This window comes from Gnatocerus cornutus, chromosome 2 (assembly GCF_029298725.1).
Source record: "Gnatocerus cornutus isolate USDA-ARS CGAHR chromosome 2, icGnaCorn1.1, whole genome shotgun sequence".
In the NCBI taxonomy this organism is placed as follows: Eukaryota; Metazoa; Arthropoda; class Insecta; order Coleoptera; family Tenebrionidae; genus Gnatocerus; species Gnatocerus cornutus.
This window is the reverse complement of record NC_142234.1, coordinates 15,023,850-15,049,044: the sequence shown is the minus strand read 5'-3', so window position 1 is coordinate 15,049,044 and position 25,195 is coordinate 15,023,850. Positions and strand designations below refer to the sequence as shown.

Genomic DNA, 25,195 nt, shown 5'->3' with positions numbered 1-25,195 from the left:
ATTTATGACACTTCAGGAAAAAATGTCCCGAACTGTTTTGCAGCGGTCTTTTTCAAAGCTTTTATGACTTCTTACCCATTCTTCACGTATAATTCACCATAAAGACTGTAAACAGATTAGTCCAAAAGTCCAGAAGCTAATTTTTTTTAGTTGTCAGCGCAAGCTGTTTCTATTTATCCCAACTTTTCTGGTCGTAGCATGTCCATATCTATTATTATGATTTTACAATAAACAAATTTTTTTTTGTTATAACAATTATGTAATTTAATGAACTACAATGACCGTCAATTAGGTATTGTAAATCTGCTTATAAATACAAATCCATTAATTGCACACGGTGATATCTAAATCTTTCTTTACGTCACCGACTTGGTAAACTACTGTTATCACTTATTATTTCTTAGATAATTGTGTTAAATTGAATTTTTAATTTAGTACCGCCTTCTGCATTTTCCATTTCTCTGCCTGGAAAGCACGAGTTTTCATCTCTCACGACCGTCTACACCGCTTCTAATTAAATTCAACTTCAACTTATATTGCATTGTTTCATCTAAAGAGTCCAGCAACTCAAACGGCAGCGATAAATAACTTTTATGAACATTTCACGTAAAAATAAAACATTGCCTGTTCGATTTATTTTTGATGTTTTATTTGAAAACCTGCAAAGCACACAAGTGCGGGGATGAGTCATTCTATTTCACCTAGTGTAGGCTTTGGACCTTTTCTTTTGTTGTAAATTCGACCTGTATGCAAACTATTGAAAGCTTGCCCAGTTTGTTTAGAAACCCGAAAAGATTTATTACAAACCTGACTAGTTTATCATCAATGGTCGGCGATAATTTCACGACAGAGACGGTGCAATAGCTTCATCTTACCACCCACCTACACGAAGATAAAAAGGTTGTTAACGGTGTAGTTTACTTGTGTTTGTTAGGGTTTTCATTTCATAAACAAGATATTTTACGGAACACCAAGTGGACGCTTTTTAATTAAAGTCCTTGGAGAAAAAAAAATGAGCTTTTTGTTTAATTTTGATGTCTTAAAGAATTATGGATGGATATGGATTCTTTGTGTAGGATAAAAAGTGGTTGTCTAGAACTCAGATTAACTTTCCAAATGGTTCCTAGAAACATTTTCCGAACCCCGTCAAGAATCGTAAATAATATTGATTTCCCCGCCTCTATTGCCAAGTCTCAGCAACTATTTCATGTTTAATCATTATATCTGATGAATGGATTATACAACAGTAAACATTAACTCGCTAACTCCTTCTTTTCTTTAGCTTTTTTATTGGCGTTTCCGTGGCAATCTTGCCCCTCTTCGAATTCCAAGAAGTTTGCAAACTCCAATTTGTTACGTCAGAAAAGTTGCGTCAGAGAAGGGTGGCAACGAACGCCCCTGGAAAAATCAATTGTCTCCGAACTCTCCGGACATTTTATTTCGCCGATCATAAATGGCGCGTAAATCCTTTACTATAACAATTTGTCCGAGTTCTAATTGCTTTTCAAGTGTTAGATAATGTTCACATAATCATATATCCTGGGAGCAGCAATTCCATATTTGGGTAAGTGGTGCAATTTCTCCCTCCGCCTGCGTATTTTCTTCCGGGGATGTTTTTCCAAGAAATCCCCTATCGATTTTCCTTTATTTTTGTAGCGTGGCGCATCAAACATGACCGAAATAATGGGGTTTCTTGCGTCTTTGTCGGTTTCTAATTCGTTTCCTATACACCTGTGTGTTTCTACCTGCTCCTCGTGAACCTTGCCTGGCCCCTGCCCGAAGAAACACCGTCCAATTCCAGTAGAAAGCAGACAATAATATACCATTAGGCGCCAAACCAAAACCCCATGGTCGAAACTCTACCTGGGTTATCTGGTATGACGTGGATAAACTCGTTACCGAACCAGCCAAGCATCCTTCTATCTTTCTCGCACCTGAGGTGGCTATTATCCTGTTTCGCTCAATTTCCCCTTCACTCTATATAAGTGGAGGGGATTTTTATCAAGAGAATCAAACACCGTCAAGATAACGGGATTTTGTAGTATTCTATATTTTCGCAATGGTGCTACATGCAGAATCTAAGGGCTGTTTTAAAACAGACGTGTTTTAACACCCTTCGCGAATTTCTTTTGTGTTGTGTGGGTGGCCATATTGACGATTTGTACCTGCTCGCTTTACGAATATACTGGTCGAACATGCTTTCATTCGTGGTCCGATGGTCAGTGGCAGTGTAGTTCTATGGTTTGTGTGGTGTCGTGAACCTTTTTCGCAAATAAACAAACGATTTTTGTGGGGTTTTCGTGATAATATGTGATTTTTTTTACCTGTTTAATACTCCCACTAGGTGAGTGTTTGCGCGTGTTGTTATTGATTGTCAAAATTGTTGTCACATTGTTTTTTCCGCTTCTTTGATCTGCTCCAGAGGCGATGAAAGAGTTGCTTCGGTAGTTAGCGTTATTTTACATTTAAGAGAGATTTACGACATGCGGTCGACCTTTTTCTTTTATCGCTAAATAAACCGCATTTTCAGAGTACTGTGTCAATGTCAGACCATCATTTCATTATCTTGGTTGATTTTATCCCGATAATTTGGGAATATTGGCCGCTTTGTTGGATAAAGCTTAACCTAGATTGCTGTTGCGAAATTTATTTCTAAACTAGTTGCAATTATTTTTTTATTCCTAACGCGTTATTTTAATGACTGATAAGATTTCAATTCTCATTATTGATTGTTAATGCCAAGAATATAGGAGTTGATCATTTCCTCTAAGGTCTACATTTTGATGTAATAAACAAGAAATGATTATTAAGTATCGCAAAAATTTGTGTCCACAATTATTAATTTGTCGGAATGTCAACATTATGACTGACAAAATTAAAAACGACCAATTATGTGGATGATTTAATAAATTGCTCATCCTGTGAAAAGCCAAGAATTTATGGCGATAAGAAAAAAATTATCGAACGTGTATCTCTGAACTATCTATGTATAAATCAATTTCCTAAAAGTGGTGTGATATTGTAGTCATTTTCCTATAACGTACAGGTTTAAATCTAAAAGTATTCTCAAAATCAAGAATAATGATTTAACTCTTCTCCTTTGGCCTGTTAAACGAACACAATTATTTTTTGTGGTTTTACTGTATCATATTTCTGGTCATTGTTTAGGCTTCCTGTATTACTCGACGAATGGGAAGTAGAAAAAAGTGTAACAATAAATCATAAGAGGTCAGGCTTCCAATTTGTTAGACGTGGGAAAGTCCTCTATTTAAAAATGAAACTTTTTGCTTTTTTGGAGGAAATAATCTCAAAATCTCTTCTGCCAATTTTGCCGGAAACCTTTGAACTTTAAGAGTATTGATTTGGTGCTGTGGGCGTCATTATGTTTAAATATTCCATCTAAATTTCAATAACAAAGAAGGATAATTATTAATGTAAAAGTTCTTTACATGCACAATCCAATTTAGAAGTTACTTGTTTTGTTCGCTACAATTTAGGTTTTTTGAAAAAGATCTGCAATCATTTTCTAAACGTAATTAATTCTACACAATATTCAAAATTTAAAAGGTGTAAGAACGATAAAAACAACAGAAGCCTCGCCATTTTGTTTTACGCGAGCTCCTATAAAAAAGAATTCATAAACCAAACAACGTGTTTACACTAGCCTGACGGAAATGCCAATTATTATTATTAAAGATAAATAGAATCGGTACATGCTATGATTCGATAAATCATCTTGTACTTTCTATTTTCAAATATAAATAAAAATCTGAAAAATTTCAACGATTTTATTCTATTTGTTTAAAAACGCACATAAAGCAGAAAGTTGATAAACCTATTTATTTAGCCTTGTATCCTGTACCAATATTGGTCACTTTCTATTACTACACAATAATTATACGATTAATGTTAATACATACATAAATCTTTCAACAATTCTTTAATATCTCGACGTGTGCGAATGTCTGAAATTACTCGTTTCTAGCAAATGAGTTTTTAGAGCTACATAACAGAACGAACGCAATATTCCCTCCATTTGCATGAAATATTTTCAAGTTCAGTTAACACAAACCAAGGACTATGCATATTATGTAGGGATTATAGAAATGTTTTCCTCTTTATATGATTTTTGATAATGGAATAAAAATAGCAGCTCGAAACAAAAATGTTTCACAACAGGGCTACAGTAAAACCTGATATGATAACTTATCTGCGTAAACTTAACTAAACATTTTTTAAACACCTTAATATCAGTGGCTGCAATAATAAACATTAAATAAATATCTGTGTGAATTAAGATAGTCTTTTGAAACATCGAAACTACATCAAGTCAACTATATTTCGATATTTTAAGATTAATTAATTAATTAATAATGCGACAGTGAGGTTTGCAAATAAAAGTTTTACTTAATCTAGTCATATCTTAATTAAAGTGATCAAATGTTTCCTGAAAAATAAAGATATATTTTTTTTAATTATTGTAATCTCCAGTGTGACGACATTCAACGTCAAAGCCTAGCTAGAGAGGATTAAGCCTGTAAATTCTAATTCCGATATGGTTTTAAGAGATGTTTCGCCCACCGTGTAAACGTCCTATTGATAAAAATTGTGTGCTTACTTACAGTAGTGTTTCTTACTAGACGTGCCATTCGGACACCCCTAGACTATATCATCCCCCAACTTCCTATTCACCGTCTACACAATCATCGATCGAATCATAAAATTCGTAAATGAATGCAGCTTGCCCTTTACATTAACATACTGCACCCTTCGCCGTCCACCCTCTGACACTAGACACATGCGACGATATTTTTAATACGTAAATTGCCTTCTCTTCCCGTTCTTATCGAAACTAAAATTAGAAGCTGAATTATTCTGTTTACAAAATGGCGGGAAGCGGGAACATGCTTTATTGAAAATAGTCAAAAAAACGTTTTGTTTGTTGTTTATTAAATTCACATGCAATCGAGTAGATAACATTAAATTTATTGCTCTAGTTGCTTGCAAATAATAAATGTTTTTTTGACTGTCTAAGTGAAATATGCCGCGCTATATTTAGAAAAAACTGTAATTTTTCTGGTGAGCATGTTTTTTCGTCTTTTCGACAATTTTTTTCTCTGAACACACAGAAAAACTAAACACTAATTTTATTTTTAATTTTTAAAATCACCAGCAGTCTAGGCGATATTTTTCACGGTCACCTTTTAACATGTTTTAGATAAACGCAACAATTATTTTTATCATCATTTATTCATTCAGGTATTCAAAACATTTCCATAAAATAAACAAGTCATTTTCCAGATAAATGATGCATACCCCTGTTGGCACCCTGGAGAAGGACGCCGTCCCTCCCCCTTATTCGGCAACCATACACGACCAACCCTCTGTCATCGATGTCGATGTAATGTCACGTGTGATATCCTTAAGGAGCAAAGATGAGTGCCACAACATCACCAGGTAACTTCCATTTTCCGTTTTGAAAATAGCGCTTTGTGTTGGCTACCAAGTCCAAAGTCTTCGTCATGTCGGACTTGCGCTAAAATCAAATTCTTATCTATTTTAACGAGCGATACAACTAGTTAACAAATCGATTGCGTCGTGAAAATGCGCTAAAATGAATTATCCAGTGTCGCAATTGAAAAACAAAGTTTTTGAGCTTCTTGCAAATAGTGCTCTTCCGATTAAATGGGGAGATGTGACGCTTCAGCAATGGTAAATATCTTTCTTTGTTTGCTAAGAGAAAACTGGGAGCATGGTACTTGAGTAGGTTGTTTGGGAGGTGTAATTAGCGTGATAATGTTATCTTTTATCTAAATATCGTACGAATAAATTCGTTTTGTTTGGAGAGCTCAATGTCCGCCGAAACTTTTTTTTGTCGTGTACAGATTTTACCTGTCAGAGAATTTTTAATTTCACTAGGTATTACAATTCTTTGTCGGTTTGCGAAAAATATGTAGCCTATATTTCAGTCAATTGAAAATATAAAACAAACATTTTTCTACCTCATAAAATGTTAATTAAATAAAAAGACAGATTAAATAACAAAGAAAGGATAAATAACTGCAGAATACATTTTTTTTAGGAATTTTGGAAATAGTTTATTCTAAATTTTTGGCATAACCTTCACAACCTCTTTGTGTCTTGACGTTATGGTTCCGTAAACAATGTGAAAAATGTCGCCGACTAAAAACGTGTCACCTGATTGTAATGCTGCACTGGTATGCAAAGCTTACATAAGATGACGAAGAATCTCTCTCAAATTTGTACACCTTGAAATTAGTTCGCGACATTCTAAATTCTAGTCTCCCTCAATTTGGGGACTCCCACCTTTCCACGTGTGACTAAAATTCGATAAAGATCACGATAAACCACCCCTTGACTTAAAGTAGCTGAAACTGGTTTTAATTTCCATTACGGCGGTTAACAAAACCTCTAATTACTTTCTATCATTATGTATGTATTTGTAATAAATTTTACCTTCCTTTTTCGGTGTTATCGTGAAGACTTCATTTTATTATAATAAAGCGACCTTCCCTTCAACTGAAGGTTTTAGACAGTTCCGTGCTTTCTTCCAATATAAAAATGTAAAACCAAAGAAATGTTAATTGTTAAATCGTGATTGTAATATAATAAATATCGATGTGCAAGGTTGATACAATCAATTATATATTTCATAGTTTCAAGAAACTCAAAGCAGGTGTTTTACCATCATCTTTCACGCAACGTGCTGGATATTACAGGTTTAATGCCCTCAGATGTTATACCTATGAGTGTGTTGTGTACATAGGAAGGGGAAGTTCAGGTTGTTGCATTATCCCTTTATCGTTCGTGTCGATCCAAATGCAAGAAAGGTTTTATTACACTTGAAGTCGCTTAATTGGTAATATTATAACAAGCCGACTACATTTAGACGAAATATTGACACAATTTTATCTCACAGTGATAAAAAAAATTAGTGAAGCGAAACACAACAAGTACCTACATTATTTGCAGAAAATTTCGAGCGCTCAATTGCACAATATTTATGAACAAACAAATGTTTAAGAAGGATTTGTATAAAGAAAATCTGAAGCGTCATTTATTTTTATCTTTGCACATTTTAAAAGTAATTGCTTTTACATAATACATAATATTATAATTTAAAACATGTTGTAGTTCCGCTAGAAATACAGAAAGTAAATTTACGAGAATACAAAAATTAAATTATCAAAATGCGTTCAAAAGTCTTAATATAGCTATTTTTATACCTAAAAGTACCTAAAATACAGTTTTTTTGGACTAATGATTGGTTTAGGAATAGCTGATGAGTGCGCAACAACTTACTAAATTTTTAAATAAAGCTCCCAAAAACACTCAAATCTCTAAATCCATTATTGATTTATTTATCGAAAATAGTGTGTTGCTGATTTTAGCTACCATGTCATCGTCATTGCAACTTTTTGGGATTGAGTTAGAGAAAGACCCGTTTTCGGGACTTAAATCGAGTCCGGGAAATAGCTATATTTGAGAGCGTATAAATATTTTATATTTTTAATCAATTTTTGATATTTTCTCTATTTCATAAAATGTATTGTCATAATGATCATGTGGCTTAAATTGGATTTGTTTATAACTACCTACCTATTTTCTCTTGCTTTTTATTTATTATGTACTCCTACTATTCAACATTTCCTTGTTAATAATAACAAATATCATGTCATGTTTATGATTATTGATTACTCTAGTGTAATACAAGCAATTAATGACATGACTTTGATATGTTACATTACGGGAAAATTCCCTACCACTTAGCAAAGACACTTCGAACATTTATCAGACAGTCTACATTTCGATCTTCACTCCACCGCTTGTCTTTTCTTTCCTCAAGCCGTAAAACATCTTCCTGTGCGTAATGAATTTAAATGAAGATGTGATTCATTCTTCACAGTAAAAAAAATGTAAGACTACACGTGCACTTTACGAAAATCTGATCTTACTGTATTAATAATGTTCTTGCAAATTTAACATCTAAACGATGATTTTTTTCAGTGTTGTTCGACTCCAAAACGAATTAAACAACTTCAGCCTTCACAAAAGCGTAAGCGAACCAACGATGGTCGCGAGTACCATGCCACCTGCAGTTCAAGACAGCTCACCAGATACTCCTCAACCAGCGTATGATCTCAATAAAGGATGGATCACTGGCATTTTTGGTTGTCTGAGACCAGTGTTATCAATAATTGGAAAAGGCGCCGTAAATGAGATAAAAAGTAGCCATCAAGGTAATTCAACATTACATAACACCTATTTATACCTGTTCAAATGGTGTAAATATCTCATATTATGCTTTTTCTTGGTACTTCACGATAACTTGTTCTGGACTTTAATCAGCGCCTTTGTTATGTTTTGTTATCACTTTGATTATTTGTGTTATAGATGACTGGGAAATTCCCTTCGAACAAATAACAGACTTATCGTACCTGGGATGTGGTGGCCAAGGGATGGTGTTTTCAGGGATGTTAAACAACCAACAAGTTGCTGTGAAAAAAGTCTTTGACATTAAAGAAACCGACAGTCGGAATCTCCGAAAACTCAATCATCCGAATGTTGTGAAATTCAAGGGTGTCTGTACTCAACCTCCTTGTTTCTGCATTGTCATGGAATTTTGTCCATATGGTCCTCTTTCCAACCTACTCAAAAATCAAAAAAAAGTTGTGACAACAAACAGGGTGGTAAAGTGGGCGAAAGAGATTACCGCGGGAATGCATTATTTGCACGCGCAAAAAATTATACACAGAGATTTAAAGAGTCCTAAGTAAGTTGCTTCTGGGCGTTTTGACCCATCTAATTTTGTGTTCTTTCAGTGTTTTAATTGGGGAAAATGAAATCATTAAGATTAGTGATTTTGGTACGTCGAGGACGTGGAATGGTGTCAGTGAGAAGATGAGTTTTGCTGGGACTGTTGCGTGGATGGCGCCGGAAGCTATTAAAGAAGTAGAATGTTCGGAAAAAGTTGACATTTGGTCTTTCGGGGTGGTTCTCTGGGAGTTGCTAACATGTGAAGTGCCGTACGACGGAATGGAACAAAGTGCCATCATGTACATGGTCGGATGTGGCAAACTGCGACCTCCAATCCCCAAGACTTGCCCAGATGGTTTTCGGTTAATCATGGAGATGTGCTGGAAGCTCAACCCGAAGGAGCGACCATCGTTCAAGCTCATCTTGAATCACCTCCAAATTGCATCCGTAGAGGTCTGTTTAACTTCTTCAACAGAACGAATTGTTACAATATTATTTTTAGATTCTCGGCAAGTACGAGGACTCCCAGTTCTTCGAAACTCAAGAGAGTTGGAAGGAAGAAATCAAATCCCAGATTACGCAGTTCAAAGCGCAGCTACAAAAACACCGAATGGAATTTCAACTGAAAGAAGAGCAGCTAATAAAAAAACGAGAAACCGAGATTAAGCACATACGTGATATTAGAGAGCTGTACGATCGAAAACTGGAAAAAGTTAATCAACTGTATTTAGAACTCTCCTCTGTTCTACAGCAAGTGGATCAATACAACCGACAAGGAAACCGGAAAAGGGAAATCCAGAATAAGCGACGCCTCATCTACCCATTTGTACGAAAAATGGAGCGGCGTCGCAGTAATCACAGCACAACACCAACAAGTCCGGAGTGTAGTTTAACGAGCCCGGACAGCCCCCAAACGGTACTTTTGGCGTCAGGAACGTAGAACGTAAAAGTAATGATTGGTTTCAGACTCCGGTGAAAGCGCCACTTTTTGCCAAACTCAACGTGGCTACTAACAACGCGGAATCTGCCACGCAAAGTAATCCAAAGTTCCGAAAAAGGCACTACCGAACAAACTCGGGTTCTCCTCGAAACTCCGCGTCTAAATCGTCCTCATGTAGAAGTTCCTGTGTTGTTGACGCCGAAACTCAAACCGACTCAATGGATCTCAGCGAAACTGAACTTAGCCCCACGTATGACTTGCCATCGCGGAAATTGCCACAAAGGGTCATTCTTCGGGAAGTTAAGCACGAGTCTGACGACGAGGGGTATAACGGAAATTCGATTCAGCTACGATACGTCAACGAGTGCGATGATACAGGTAATAACCGGTCAATTGTAAAAATGTCTAATAGTGTTTTACAGAAATTCAAGTGTTCAATCGAGTGCATTCCGCCGGTCTGATAACTGACCTTTACGATCAAGAGGACACTCTAAACCGGAACGACAATACGAGGAGAGAATCTAGCGATGAAGATCATTTGGAAACTATCGGCAGAAAAGTCTCAGCTTTAAAAAATGGCAACATATTCCCGGATATACAAATCGCGACTGAAAATGGGAACGTCACGACTGACCTCAGCGACGTCCTGCGAAAACGGGATTCTTGCAATGGTCAAGACAGCACAGAAGACGCTTGTAACGACAGTTTTACCGATGAAGAAGGGGAAGTCTACAATAATTCTTTGAGGCGAAGAAGGTAACTAAAATAGTTCTTGCTCGTATTTATAAGCAACTATGGGATAATTTTATTACTGTCTTGAAAAATAATCACATCTGGCAAATGACAAGGAGTTGGCTTCACGTTAATGTCAACAGTTGCGTGCTTGTACCGACATAAGCAAAATATTTTGTGTAAATCGTCGTTTTATTATGCGGAGGCAAACTGTTATACTTTAATAAAGTTGCAGACGTCTTGCAGCATAGTTGGCAATTTGATCAAAGAGACTGGGGGTTGTTCTATCGTAAATTACGCTTTCATTGTTGTTTTGAATCTCGAACTAACTTTAGAAACAAAACTCCGAAACTGACAGTAATATAACTATTGTGTCGATAAATCAAGATCACATTTTAACCAAGCTTTAATGTTTAGCAGTAAGCTCGGAAAAGAGATCTCCAAGTTGAGGTACGATGATAACATTCTGTCTATTAACTCCTGGGGATGCAATATAATTTTTTTATTTATTCCAGTTTGGCGAGGCGCCCCATCTACCCCGGTCGCCGTTCAAGCCGTAACAAATCCAGCTTGAATTTCCACCAAAAGCAAATGTCAGACGAAGGTGACACCTCAGAATACTCACCGTCCAGTAAAAGCTCCACGCTTGAATCGAACCCGGATCGAACGAAAGGGACAGCCCAATCCCTCAAACGTCCCAATGAAAAAATACACTCTTCTGATAGTGAATCAGATCAAAACGTAACGATCATTACACAAGTATCCTACAGTTTAAACAAGTCAGAGAGCGTAGTCTGAAAAGTACATTGTGATTTCTGTATTTATCTTTTTTACATTGTTTAGGTATCCTCTGTGTTTTTTTATCTGTATGTTCTGGAACTGTGCAATTTTATTTACTACTTGTGTTGTGTTTAGACATTTTGTTGATCACTCAACAAATTCTGCCGCTAGTTTTATTAGAGGGTGAATCGTCAGAATGGACTTACATCCATAATGGAGTTATGGAATGAATAGTTCGAGACTACTAACGCACCATTACTAACTTTCTTCTTGGTTCTTTGGTGTGGTTGCCCACTAAATTTCACATTTCCACAACAGTATTGACTGAACTGTAGCGATTATAAAATTGAACAGTACTTAACGGAGTTGGGTCGTCTCCTCTTGCAGCACTTTAACTTTTTGCACTCTTTACTAGAAATACATTCCAAAATACTCATTATAGTGACAACTTTTTTTTTATTTATATTTATTTGCTCAGATGAGTGCTCGTTGACGAACGAGTTGTACAATTAAAATGTAGACTTTAGCATATTTTAAGTAATTCTAATAAATAATGAAATTATTAGATACCAATTTTATTTTAAAACATTCCATGTCGTCCGTCGTTATATTGTGTAATAGTTTTAAGGTTTCTTTGTGAAGACAATGCAATCGAGCTTTCTAAGAAGCATGAAAAAATAAGAATATTTTCTGTATTTGTATTCTTAGTATTAAGAGACTCAGGTGCGGTGACACTATCTATATATTTCTTTCATATGAAATGTTCACGTTTAAACCACTAGAAATGATCTAGATTAAAGTCGTCTACTAAAGCCTTTGAAAATAGAGTTAAAGCAGATAGTAAAATATTGTACTAAATTTAATTAAGTACTATAAGGGCAATAACAATCGAGTTTCATGCTTACGAAACATTTTAAGCGCTACCTGTTATTATACTGAAAAAAAAATGAAAATAGTCACACTTTTAAGTTGGCTATTTTCTTACGCAAAGTACAATATTTAGTCTGTTTGTGGTTTTGAACAGAACTGGTCTTGATACTACTGAATTTTTTGTATAGCGAACTCTATTTTGTAGAGATGTTTTAGTATAAAAGCAGAGATATTTATCGAGAATTAATAGCTAAACTTGTGTAATTTCTTGTTTTTGTTGAAGTTGTTGATGTAACATTTTTACAGTACATCGAGATTATTCCCGCCAAAGCCTTGTTAAAAGTAGTTAAAAAACAAAATATTTAGAGTATTCACGATTTTAAGAGCTCTGGCTATTCTCTACTTACACGAGTTATTAATTTGACTTTTTTTGTCATGTTGTGATAAAAACATTCCTATTGACTTTTTATTTTAGTTGAAAACGTTCACAGATCAAAAGTTATTGTGATATGCTTGATTTAGTTTTTAGTTTTTTCATTGTGCAAAAATTTACATTTTCGCCAGGCAAGGGATGACTTTGTCTTAATTTTTATAAATTGTTTAATTTTAAGTGTATATTGTTGATTGAAGTAAATAAAAGTGTCGACAATTTCTCCAGTTTGTGTTTTTATTTCAGCGTACAGAATGTCACTCCGAGATGAAAATTTAGGATCTTCGGTCCAAGTAACAAGAAAATATTTGTTACATTTACATATAACAAGATGTTGTTTCACTTTTACAGCTTTAACAATAAAAGCACTTCTTTCATTAATCAAACTGTCAGTAAACTAATTACACTACACTATTGTCTGTCAACTCAGTGTGGAAATATAGTCATCATGTCATTAGTTCAAGCTTACTGGTATGGAACAAACTGTCAACATGCTTACCACTAGAAAAGCAATAATACAAAAATTTCTGACGTTTTAATAACCATACTGATAATTCTCCCACTTAAACGATCCAAGCGCAATATCTTACGAATTCAGCCTACTGACAAGACACTTGTATGTCATTACCTAATAGGTTTTCTGATGAATGACTTCTTTGGTCTAGCTTACCTTGCCTTATATGCTAATCTCTATTATGCCTTTGCATGTTTACTAGTTATAACTATCTTTAATGATAATTTATTTCTTGATTATGTGAAAGTCGCGCCCACGTTAATTATTAACTTATTTTTGGAAAATGATCCACACACATCTCCAAACCCGTTTAATTTTAATATCAACAAGTATTTATTTCGTGCAATTTGATATAAAAAACTTTTGCACAAAAGGAAATGATTGGCAATTAACACCCATCAATCATGTTAGACGCTGAAATTCTGTAGCCCGAAGCTTTTCTAAGCTTCCACACGCTGTAATCGTGAAATAATCGCTACTTGAGTTCTGCTCTATCAAACGGTATCTTATTAAAAAAAATCCGACGATTTTAGTTTTCTTCCTTTAATTGCTCGCTGAACAATATGTGTAAAAATATTTTAAGACAGTCGGAGAAAGTCAAGAGTGAAGGCGGGTGTAGTGTAGGCGCAAGACGTGACAGTTGTCGCGCGCCCCCTGAATACCAACGCCGCTCCTGCAATTGTGTGCCCCCGGCCTCGGTCTGATTTTGGTGCCGTACCCTACAACCATATGCGTTGGGAAAATTTGCATAAAATTTTGCCAACTTCCGAGAAACTATTGCAGACTTCAAAAACGAAAAAATCGCGTCCGAACTTGTGGCGCGACCTTTCCACGATTATTAATACTTTACGTTTCTTCAGTTATGTGTGTTAAAAAAATGATAAAAATAAAACTGGAAAATTTATGTGGGGACATTACCGCAGTTCGAGTGGGGCATGGTAGGTAAATAAATTACCAGTATGATGGTACAATGCAGTAAGGGTCAAAGTTCGCCAACAGTATACTAACCTGACACCACGTTTATGGAACCGGCCTTTTGTAATTTAATCCGACTACTGGACCTTTCAACAACTTCATGCACAAAAAGTTTCAAAAATCGGGAGTCATTTTTCAAAGATGAAGTTAAGTAGTCAGTGTACCATTCATCTTCATTAATAAAAAAATAAGAGAAAAAAGTTGCATGAGCCCTTTTCCAACTATCTTACGCAACTGACGAAAATAAAAGGTGATGAAACTTCATTTACGAGTATGAATAATCCAAGTGCAATAATAAATCCGTTCGAAAGTTTGCAGCTATAATTTTAACTAAATAACTTGAAGCAAGTGGACCCAGTCCACGTGCAATAAATTCAACATTTCAGAGACTCAGCTGCAATTATAGTTTTTAGATGCAGGTAATTAGAACTGATGTGGGTAGACTAAACAATCCAAACTGTTCATCTGGACACTTTCTTGGCGAGTGAGAATTTTGAATGCACCTGGTTAACCTTTTCGCTGGAAATAGTTGTTAATTAAGTGGAGCTTTGATCTTGAATGCAGCGACAAAGAGATGAGTAAGAAAATTTATGTAGTTTCGTAATTGGAAAAACAATGATCATTAATTTATTCCGTCTATTTAGAAACAATCATAAAATTTAATTTCTTGAGCAAAGTGCATTAATAACACTCGGATTTTGTAAGCCTCGTGCTCACTGTAATTATAACACAAACAAAATAAAAGTCCCTTTAATTTCATTATAACGTTATGAAGACGAACTGTAGTTTTGGGAGAATTTATTTCAGTAACCGAAATAAATTTTAATTGTCATTTCTATACTTAATTGTTCATTACTACTACTTATAATTAAGCAAAGCCGATATTATATTTTATTGCGGATGTTTTAAAAAGTGATTAAATACCTGTATCATAAACCTGAAGTATCTTCTAAAGTGGTTTTTGTAAAAAAACACATGGTAAAAAATTGAGTTTTATTATTTTTAATATTTTTGGAATGTTTGTCTAAAACCATTGGACTCCGATTCCGCGATCTCAGTATGCACGAATTTTCAGATTACTGTACTTTGAAAATTTTAAATTCTTTGATCTTTTAATTTTTTTAAATTTCTTAATCCAAATCATTCCGATTTTCAATGCATCATATCTTTTAGATACAACATTCAAATCTGTCTTATTTCTCTTCTTTACATTCGTAACATACTGCGTCTTTTCGTCCTCTACGATATTTAGAGTAATATCTACGTATTCTCCAATGTTTCGAGTTTTTGGCTGATAACTGATAACAAACACTGATAAAATTTGCAATAAAAACGGATTATCGATGTACATTTTATTCATTGCAGACTGATAATCTGTAATTCTGATAGTTTTGCCACAAATAGATTTTCCAAATTAAGCTGTTTTTTATTAATTTCAATCTAAAAAAATGCTAATATTTCACTAGTGTCATTTGTATGTAACTTCACGTTCAAGTTTTTACTACGAATTGGTATCATTGCTCAAACCAGTGCTCATTTTACTGCTGTATACATGGTTGCCTGCACTACCAGGCTATTCTCTGCTTTCAGCGCCTGAAATGTGACCTGAAAACTTGTAAAGAAAATGAAAATTATTAAGAAAGTCAACTAAAAGACCAAATAAATTTGTGTTGATAGTGGAACTCAGAAATTTAATTACAAAATTTAATCAAATTAATGGAAAAATTAGAATTATAGGTAATTAATTATTATTTTTGCTACAAAGTTGTGTTTTTTTAGTGCTCGATAAAAACTGAGTAGTGTTATTTATATGTTCAAGGATAAGATTGATTACCATAAGTGTGACTTTTAAAATCATAATCCAAAAGTTCAATTTCGAACTGCGGAAATGCAAATTCAGTAAGTACATAATTTTATACAACAAAATAAATTTTAAGTTTAGTTCAGTAACTGCAATACAAATGGATAATTTTCTACAAAAAAATCTCATTAATTTAGAAAAATGATTTCTATCTTTCACGCTATACAAGGCAAAAATGCCATTACGTTTACACAATTGGTCATTACAATTGGATCGACCAATTCGCAGAACTGAAGATCTAATCTTAGAAAAAATGCATTGAATGCCTATTTTATCTAATTGGCTCGAGCTATAGCACACTTACAAGAACTTCGTCCGTATATAGACCACGGTGACAATAATTCTCCTCTTCTGTGATAAATGACGTACAAAAAATGCTATAACGAACTGCACGATTGAAATTTAGAGCACATGCACAAAAAAGAATTTTAATAAAATTAATGGTTAAAGTGTAACACTTTGTAGTCATAGTAGCGATAATTATTTTATTAGAGTGGACGTTCTTCGCACGAGTCATCACTCTCTCAGCAGGCGATAATTATTCCTTGCTATTTTGTGCGTAATTTGATTAATTTAACCAATTAGAAAGACTGTAGAAGTATGTAGAAGAATAAAATGTTCTGAAATAATTAGAAGGCTCTAGTTGAAAGCGAGTAAAGACTCATGCTGGTTAGCAATTAATTAAAGCTTCCGTATGTCTGTACAGATATTTCAGTTTTCCTCCAGAATGCAAGAACAAGAATATTCGCCCCGCTAAGTGCATCGACAGGTGGTGAGATAATATCCTCTTCAGAAATCCAAGCCGCAAAAGACTTATCAGATTAGTTACTTGATTCCAGACCACGCCGCCTTCAAAGTCCATTGTTCGAAAGCTACCTACCCAAAACCGGAATTTTGTGTAAGATATAACGAATAAATATCCAGTCATTATCTAATTTTTCTGTAATCTTGGAGCTTTCAAAAATAAGAAGCCGCAAAGGCAAGTGAGAAAAAATTTCAGGAATCCACTCTATGTTTCATTTTAAATTTCATTTTCCGGCTCGTTATTACCTTTCTGAAAAATAAAAGAGATAAGATCACTCCATAAAATTAATTCCTCAGACCCTGTAATAGTTAAGACACACAAGAACATTCTTGAATGTAACTAGACACTGGTTAATTGAATATTTTATTGTCGTTGGTGTTGTACGAGAGAAAGCTCGTATGAAAATTATCTTTGTTGGTTGATGACATAACACATCTCTTGATAACGAAGGTTACGACTTTAAAAACAACGGAATTCGCGGAAATAACACCGACCATGATTAACGAGACGATAATAGAAGGGAAATCGTGGCTAGTTCTTTCGGAAATGGTATGGTCAATGAAGTGAATTCGATTGTATTTAAATTAGTTTCCATTAAACGTATTTATGCACTTATTACAACACTTGAAGAAATTTTAATTCGTTGCATGCATTCTTAGGACACCTGGTAGTGGGGAATTCTAAACGACGCCTTGCAACTTTTAGATTCACAATGGAAAAATCATCGCAGAGATTATATTGTAAATGACACTAAGAGATTAATGTGCAATTATGAGCTCCATACGACAAGAATAAACTTAAATTCATTACATTATAACTTGTGTTAACTTGTTTTATGGGTTTCGTTAAAGAGAATGTAGACATTTAGTTTATGAAATGGCCATTAATAGATCGATAAAATTGCAACAAATGTCGGATGTGTCTTTGCTACAATGTTTTTGAAATGGCCTGGAGGGCGGCGGTTAGCCCACTTTGAAAACAGAAGGGATCAAAGTGCATTTATAAACGGAATATGTATATCTCTTCCCTTATGTTGATAGTCAGTTAAATTCGCCCAGAAGTCTTCTTACTTTGGTTACATCATTCAGAAAGTACTTATCTTTAAGCTTTGTTTTAATTTTTGTTTTGTGAGGATGGTAAGTAATATCCAAATAGTCCAACCCACAGTGTAACTTTAATAAAATTTTTACTCTATTAATTGTCTGCATGCTCTGAAAAGTAATTAGAAATCTAAAAAGGAACGCCTTTCGGCCATTACAGTAATTGAAACGGAAACTAAAAATGACCAACATCGGTAGCACTCCAACTGGTAATTAAAGGTTCAAAATTTAGTAGGTAGTCAGTGGTAGTACCAGCGGATATTCTAAATCACTCTGCCCATTAATTATCTGATGATAGTTAACGATAACCTTGAACGTAATCAATTTCACTCCTTCGTAAAATTCGTAGAGGCAGTTAAAAAATTAGTGTATATTCATATTCTCTTTGACTTTGTGGTTTATTCCAGCGGTTAGGCTTGGTCTTTGTCTTTTTTAAAAGAACTAAATAGTTGGTGGTAATTACGAACGGTCAATGATTTTTAATGAACGCTAATTCGTAGACCCCAATTAAAATTGCGCTGCACCTGCAGAAAGTTTTTATTGCTAGTATATTTCGTCATTTATTGTCAGACATCCGTAGCGATAAAGAAAAATGCGATTGTTTCAGAAGGAAGTTTATTTCTTCTTTGACTAATAACAGAAGTCGATTTCAAAAACTGAGATTCACAGAATCTTTAAAAACTTAAATAGGTACATAAAAAAATAACAAATTAAATAATTAAGTAGCCATGTCTTTGTACATGCAATAACATAAAATGACAACACTTTTCTGAAAAGAGAAAAATAAATATACATAAATAAAAGACAGTTTAAAACCGATAGTTTTAAGATTAACAATGTGAATACTTATCTAAACTTACAAGTAAAAATAATTAAACATACGTTTATCGTTTAACATTAACATTACAAAACAAGTGTGGCACAATGATTGTAAAAATTTATACACAGAAAATAGAAAACAGGTAACAATTTAAATTTTTGTGGCACGAAAACTTAATCGCCAAAAATCGTTTTACATTTTTTCTAGACAATGCCCAATGAAAATGATGTTATCGATAATGAAGCTCACTTTAAGACAACATTTTTTCATCATTTAAAATTCGATATCAAAAATATATAACTAATCAAGTTATTACTCTCATTAAAATTAAAGCAGTAATAACGAAATGTACAAATATCACAGTATTCGTATTCTCGTCAAAATCTAAAGTTACGTATCTCCTAAGTAATAAAATTATATTAAAGCATTTTTGTTCAAAACAATAACAATCATTCCATCATTTCGTCTTTAGGCAAGGAAAATTCAACATCTCAACCACTAAAAAGAGAGAACAAACTCACTTATTCTAATCAAGTACAAAGAAACTTTATTACGAAAATTTTTAAGTGCAAGCTTCTAAAAATTCGAAAAGCACTCTCGTTTACAGTTTACAGCCTTCTTTTGAAGTCAGTTCGCCATGTCATTTATTCTAAAAATAGATCATGTCAGAAAGGTGGCTTCAAGCCTATATTATCTAAAAATGATCTCGATTTAAACCTTTGCATTCGGCCATCGAGAAATCTTAATAGCCACCGTCGTCAGGTGTAGCTAGTACAGACCTGCATCGTGTCGTCTCAAAATTTCTGACGGTCAAATTACATACTTACAGATATATCTTAATTAAAAGTCAGCTCACCCGATTGGGAAATGGGCACTAAGTGTGGATGGACAGATTTCGCGGTTGCCGAAGTGTGATATGTCTTAAAGTTTCCAAAAATACACACTATATAGAAAAAGAGAGAATACAACAGTACCGATCAAACTCGTACTAACTAAAATTTTAGACCGTTGCGACTGTTTCGTTTAGATTCAGTATTTTAGTATGAGCTCTTGCTAGCCCTGTTGTTTCCAATTTGTAATTTGCAACTAATACAAGAAGAATCTCATGGGGAGATTCTCACAATACTAATAAGATACACATTAATAAAGGTTAAAACGAAGTGTAAAAAAACAAGTGATATTCTGGCTCCGAGTATTGCCACTGGCCATATTTATTTGGCACAAAATAATCGCTGTTTTGTAAATGAAACTGGCTTGGCAATTGACGCACATTGGAATGAAATGAGATCTTGGACTATCAAGTAGTGACATCAACACATCCGAAGAGTACCGTAAGGCTGACCCATCGACTAGACATTTTGTACGTGTTACTACGAAAAAGTTACTGAACTGATCTGAATGTGCAATTTGCCATCAAAGTCCTTACGGTGGTTGCGGCACTACCGACAACTTATCACTTAATTTCGAAAACAACACTGTGCACTGATGTAAAAGGACGTACTCCAAAAATTAGTGATTTTCAGTCTTGACGGGAAGAGGTTCCGGTTCGTAGCGTGCGTGAGTCCTCATGTGTCTTGTAATCATGTCCCTTCTGCAGGCAGCGTATGGACACTGCGGACACTTGTACGGCTTTTCGCCCGTGTGCGTCCTTTGGTGCGTGGACAAATGATCGGATCTCGAAAATACTTGCCCACAAACGCGGCACGTGTACGGTTTCACCCCAGTGTGGAGGCGCATGTGTCTCGTGAGCATATCGCTGCGAGCAAAGGATCTCTTGCAGACGTCGCACAAGTACGCTTTCGCTGCCGTTTCACCGCTATTTTGGCGACTCTTGTGTCGAGATGCCATGTGCTTTGCGAGACGATCGTGGAGACTGAACATCTGACCACAAACGGGGCAAACGTAAGCCACGTCGGAGCCAGGGGGCATCTCTTCCACCACGGGAGACACCTCCAGATTATATCTGGAAGCGACAGATTCTTTCGTCGTGGGCGAAGCCACATCACCTTTGACCACAGGAACGGAGACGGCGCCGCGAGACGGTATAAACCCAGGCGAATAAAGAGGAAGCGGAGGAGGAAGAGATTCCTTTGTTTTTATAGAAAGATCCAAAGGGGAGTCTTGAGGTGAGTTTGGTTTTGAAGGCGGAAGAGTTAGAGGATGAGGCCAGGAGGCCTTCGCCCTATCGAACCACAAAGGGAGGTCCGAATCGGAGTGGCTGCGTCTTCTAAAAATGTCTGGGAGATACTTGGAGTGAAAGTACCGTTCAAAGTTGCACGGCGAGGCCGGCGACATGGGTGCGGGAAAATATCTGTCGTAAGGGTGCAGAGGCGGTGTGTGGTGACCGACTGTGATACACTGGTAGCAGGGACACGAAGTTCTTTGGAACGGAAGTGGAGGACTACAACTGGCGTCGTCTTCTTTCAGTCGTAAAGGACTAAAACTAATCCTAGGCGACTCTGTCGAACTATGTGGCGACTTATTAGAGCTCGCCGGACTGAAAACGTCCTCGTCTTCGCTCGCGCCGGTCTTGAACCGATTGGTGTCCGACGTATCAAACTTGAAGACGTCTGGCGTAAACTGGCGCTGCTTCGCGTCGCGCTCTTCTTCCTTGATGTTGTTATTGTAAAGGTTAGTCGCGGCGACATCGTCCGCACTGGGAATGTCGATCTGTCCTCCCGTAAGCTTGTCCAGGACTTGGCTCAGCCTCTTCCGCTTTCTCTGCTTGGCAATGGGACGATGGTTGTGATTGACCACCAGAGGATGGTTGTTGTTGACTTTGTCGTTGGAAGACTCGATAGCGGTCTCAGCCATCGTCATTAGCGCGAGGCGGCAGAGGGCCGCGGATCCTTCGATGTGCGTCCGAGAGCCTGGTGCATGCTCCGGGTTCCTCCCGAATTACCTGCAACAAAGAAGAAGCTGGTTTATTACGTTTCGAGCCACTCCTCGTCGGTCGCCGCAGGCCGAAGCCGCAAAAAGTGGTAGTGATAGCGGCACGAACGTGTAGTAGTTACGCGATACCTGCGAGCGGCAAGTACCTGTTATTGTCCGCCGACACCTGATAGCTGACCTCGTTATGAAATATGAATGGAGACATGCCGAGACGCGGACACGCACGCACTATCTCTTGGACTGTGCCTTCTGCTGCTAACTTCGTTCTTTCGTGGTGCAATGCGACGGGGGTGGCAATGCAGCGCGCTCAGACCAACTGCAGTGCATTGCGGGGTTGCTTGGCTCACCACCGCAAGCGACTTTTACAATTGTTGCGGATATCGCGCGATTATTTAGTGCCGACGGCGTGCTACATGCAGCCGACGTGACTAGACTATTTACTATTTATGATGAGCGCAAGAATTTGATTTATGTGTCATTCGCACAATTAACATCACATCTTTATACGCGCTGCACGAATGCCTAAACAATTTTCTTTACAGCTCTCCCGAAAATTCCCTTTTAACCGAAACTAGATTGGATATTATTCCAGCTAAATCTGTTCCAGATCAATTTAATTTGTGACTAGAATACATTCAATTTTCTGTACAAATTAAGCAAGATGGTCCATTGTTACAGCGAGAAAAATTCGGGGTGGTCTGCATTAATCGGTTGCTTCATCTTATACTTGACTTGATAATGATAATAATCTGAAAGCAACACTGATGAGAAGTCTGATGATCCTGATGAACGATGATCGATGCTGTAAATAATATAACACAGGGTTTACCTATACTGAAACGGATACGTGCAACTTTTATTCTTATTTCAGTCCTTTTCGCCTCATTTTATTTGCACAGAGATGACGCTTCGTGTCATACAAACAAGACACGTGTTAAAAATGCTATCAACTAAAAACGTAAAAGAACTTAATTATATCAAGAGGAAAATGTTTATTAAGCTCAATAAATTCGCTGTCCACCTTTTGAATATTCCAAACAAATTTTCCTCGTCCGTCTTGTCGTAGTTAATAAATGCGTCTGTAGATCGCGACGACAAGAGTGATCAATTCTTTTCAAAGCACGGCCACGCTATCGGCATAATTCCCAATAATATTATCATGTACACGATTTTAGCCCATAGAAGTACCATCCGATCCTTTAAAAAACACCCACCTTCAACGCTAGAATATTTTACAAGCTGCTTCGCCTTATACGTATGACAAACTGGACACTGTGTATGTATTTAAAAGGACGCGCCGTATTGAATACAAATCCAATCCGGATATCTTTCCATCTTGCGAAAAGAGTAAAAGTTGTGGGTGAATGGACATGGGACTAAAAGCTTCGTCATGACGAAGATTCAGCGCTTAAATGAAATTTGTAGGGTTAAAATGCCCGGCAGTACTAATATAGTAAGTAGAAGCTATTATCAGGAACCGTTGTCATCTAATGCTAAAATTGGACAATGCTAAGCGAGTGTTTATATTCTGTTCCGTTGAACAAATACTAATAGTCTTATTGTTAGCACCCAAAAGCACCTTTGTTTCCCCATGGCTAATATTTAGCCGCCTCCTACGTCGCGTTGGTTTGTTGTAAAACAGCAAAAATCGCCTCTCTAACGGTGTTGCTTGTCACATGTGTACTCTAGCAAGATAAAGCTTCCTTATTTCTTCTCAAGCGCCCATAACTCGCACCGCCTCTATTGTGTGCAAAGAGTGTGAAGAAGGCGCAGCCGCCGACATTATATTAATTTGTATGTAAAGTACAAATTTGTACAGTATGATTCAGATAAGAATTATCCTCGAGCGCAGATTAATTGAATCGTGTCCGTGTTGTGACTTATTTTCCGTTACCTTCACAAGTACACCTAACGTTGAACGGTGTTAATTAGCTGAGTCGGTATCGCAGTAGGTGTAGGAATTCAACCATTATCATGCTATATTGTACAGCACATGGCAAATAGCCGTAATTATCATGCGATATAACTTTACGCACAAATCATGAATGTGTTTAACATAAATCATTTTATCGTCTGTCTCTGAGCATAATGACGATTGCCAGCTTGATAATATGCTGGAAGAAGGACGTGGGCGGGATTGCGTGACAAAAGTCATTTCTAAAACAGTACAGAAGTTACGTTAATAACATTGCTAGTTCGCTTTATTGTTAACTTAACAAGAGACAGGTGTCAACTACTGTGCCAGAATATTATGATTTATTAACTCATTTACGGGAGAAGAGCTAAATCGACCAGCTCTGTTTCAGTGACCCCATCATTTTAAATTTGGCGCTCAAAGTGGTGCGTATCAATCTCAAACGTGCCGCTTATCCATGTGCACTTCGAGCCACAACTTTTTTCCAATTATCCGAATTGCGTTATTGTGTACGCGAAGAATACCGCCATATTTAATGAGTTTACCTTTTGAATAACCTAATAATAACAACAATAACCATAATCTAATACTATACCGGTAATTATTACGTTGAATACCATGATTCATGGACAAGAGCGCTCAATTAAAATTATCGGCGCGCGATACTAAAAACTGTTTAGATTGAAACAATCAATTATGACACCAACTTTCATTAATAACAAAAACGGAAATTGCATCAATTATTAATAATAATCAATCGTGGTGTATTTTAATTATGATTTTTCTCTGCTAAAGCGGCGGTAGTACACACTCTACTTATTTTATGTATTATCAGATGCTTAATGTTTTGTTATTACTACTTTATTGAAAAGATTGTTAAATCCACTTAACTGTAGCAACAGATGGAACTACTAGAACGTGAAGGTAAAGGTCAGTAGAGTGCCAATTTTTCACTATAAAAACTAGTCAAATTAAGCAAAAATGCTTTGTAACCCAATTATCCAGTGGAATTTATAAAATTTGAAAACTTCAAAAGCGAGCCACTTTGCACAAAAATATCATAATCAAAGGAAAATTGCACATCCAACTCGATTTAATCATTGTGTTTTCCTATTTCTGCCCCATTAATCCTCGTAACCGCTAATTTTACCAACCTTTTAATTCGAAGCTCAAAATTTCCAAACTCGTAGGATCAAGGTTGAAAAACTTAATTATGTTCTAAGTTGTTACACAATTCAATATGTTCTAAACATCTTATTAAATTGTTAAGTCCAAAAATACTACAGCAGCGCTTCTACACGCAACAAAGCATTTAACACGAGTAATTACGAGCATTTCGGTGGAAGCTCGTACCGTAAAATCTAAAGTAAGCCCAAGTCTACATCTTGTTGCCATTAACTTTCGCTTAAAAATTTAATGAAGAATAAGTGGAAATTGTAAATGCGCTTTTAATGCAATTAAGTCTCTATGTTGGCGACTATACCATTAAAAACTCTCATTAAAATCCCTGTTTTAGTCGCTGCCAACATTACTGTCAGCGCTAAAGTATTTCCTCATTTTTTAACACCAGATCTTTGGCAAATTGCAAATGTGACTGTACTGGAGAAGACGACGAAAAAAAATGGATGTGGTAGGCGCAGTTGTTTTTCTGAAATTGTAGTCGAACACGACACAAACTGGTAGCTTCTGTTGCAGGTGCTTGGACTACCAATAGCGATGTTTACTATAATTACACTTTAATAGGAGGCGGTGTACTGTAATGTATACTTGCACGATGCGTTCA

General features: G+C 36.1%; 2 protein-coding genes across 6 annotated transcripts in view; one reads left to right on the top strand and one right to left on the bottom strand.

The window, feature by feature from the left end:
- Nucleotides 1-1,406: 1,406 nt before the first annotated feature.
- Nucleotides 1,407-11,646, top strand: wnd (Mitogen-activated protein kinase kinase kinase 13 wallenda). 5 transcript variants are annotated; one of them, XM_088029553.1, is made up of 10 exons: nucleotides 1,407-1,564; nucleotides 5,302-5,457; nucleotides 8,029-8,261; nucleotides 8,416-8,794; nucleotides 8,844-9,231; nucleotides 9,281-9,694; nucleotides 9,745-10,096; nucleotides 10,141-10,474; nucleotides 10,868-10,900; nucleotides 10,966-11,646. In XM_088029553.1, exons 2-10 carry the CDS (start codon nucleotides 5,306-5,308, stop codon nucleotides 11,246-11,248), a joined length of 2,568 nt encoding a protein of 855 aa, XP_087885679.1. In that variant the 5' UTR covers nucleotides 1,407-1,564; nucleotides 5,302-5,305; the 3' UTR covers nucleotides 11,249-11,646. The 5 variants fall into 5 exon arrangements, with proteins under 5 accessions (XP_087885679.1, XP_087885680.1, XP_087885678.1 ...); XM_088029554.1 differs by lacking the exon at nucleotides 1,407-1,564 and adding an exon at nucleotides 2,068-2,344 and having other exon boundaries at nucleotides 10,871-10,900; XM_088029552.1 differs by lacking the exon at nucleotides 1,407-1,564 and adding an exon at nucleotides 2,068-2,344.
- Nucleotides 11,647-18,395: 6,749 nt separating this feature from the next.
- Nucleotides 18,396-25,195, bottom strand: part of klu (zinc finger protein klumpfuss) — a 29,226-nt gene continuing 22,426 nt past the window's right edge. Inside the window, exon 3 of the mRNA XM_088030443.1 lies at nucleotides 18,396-21,507. Within this exon, the coding sequence (XP_087886569.1) occupies nucleotides 20,115-21,425 (1,311 nt within the window). The 5' untranslated portion in view covers nucleotides 21,426-21,507 and the 3' untranslated portion in view covers nucleotides 18,396-20,114. The remainder of the gene's footprint in view (nucleotides 21,508-25,195) is intronic.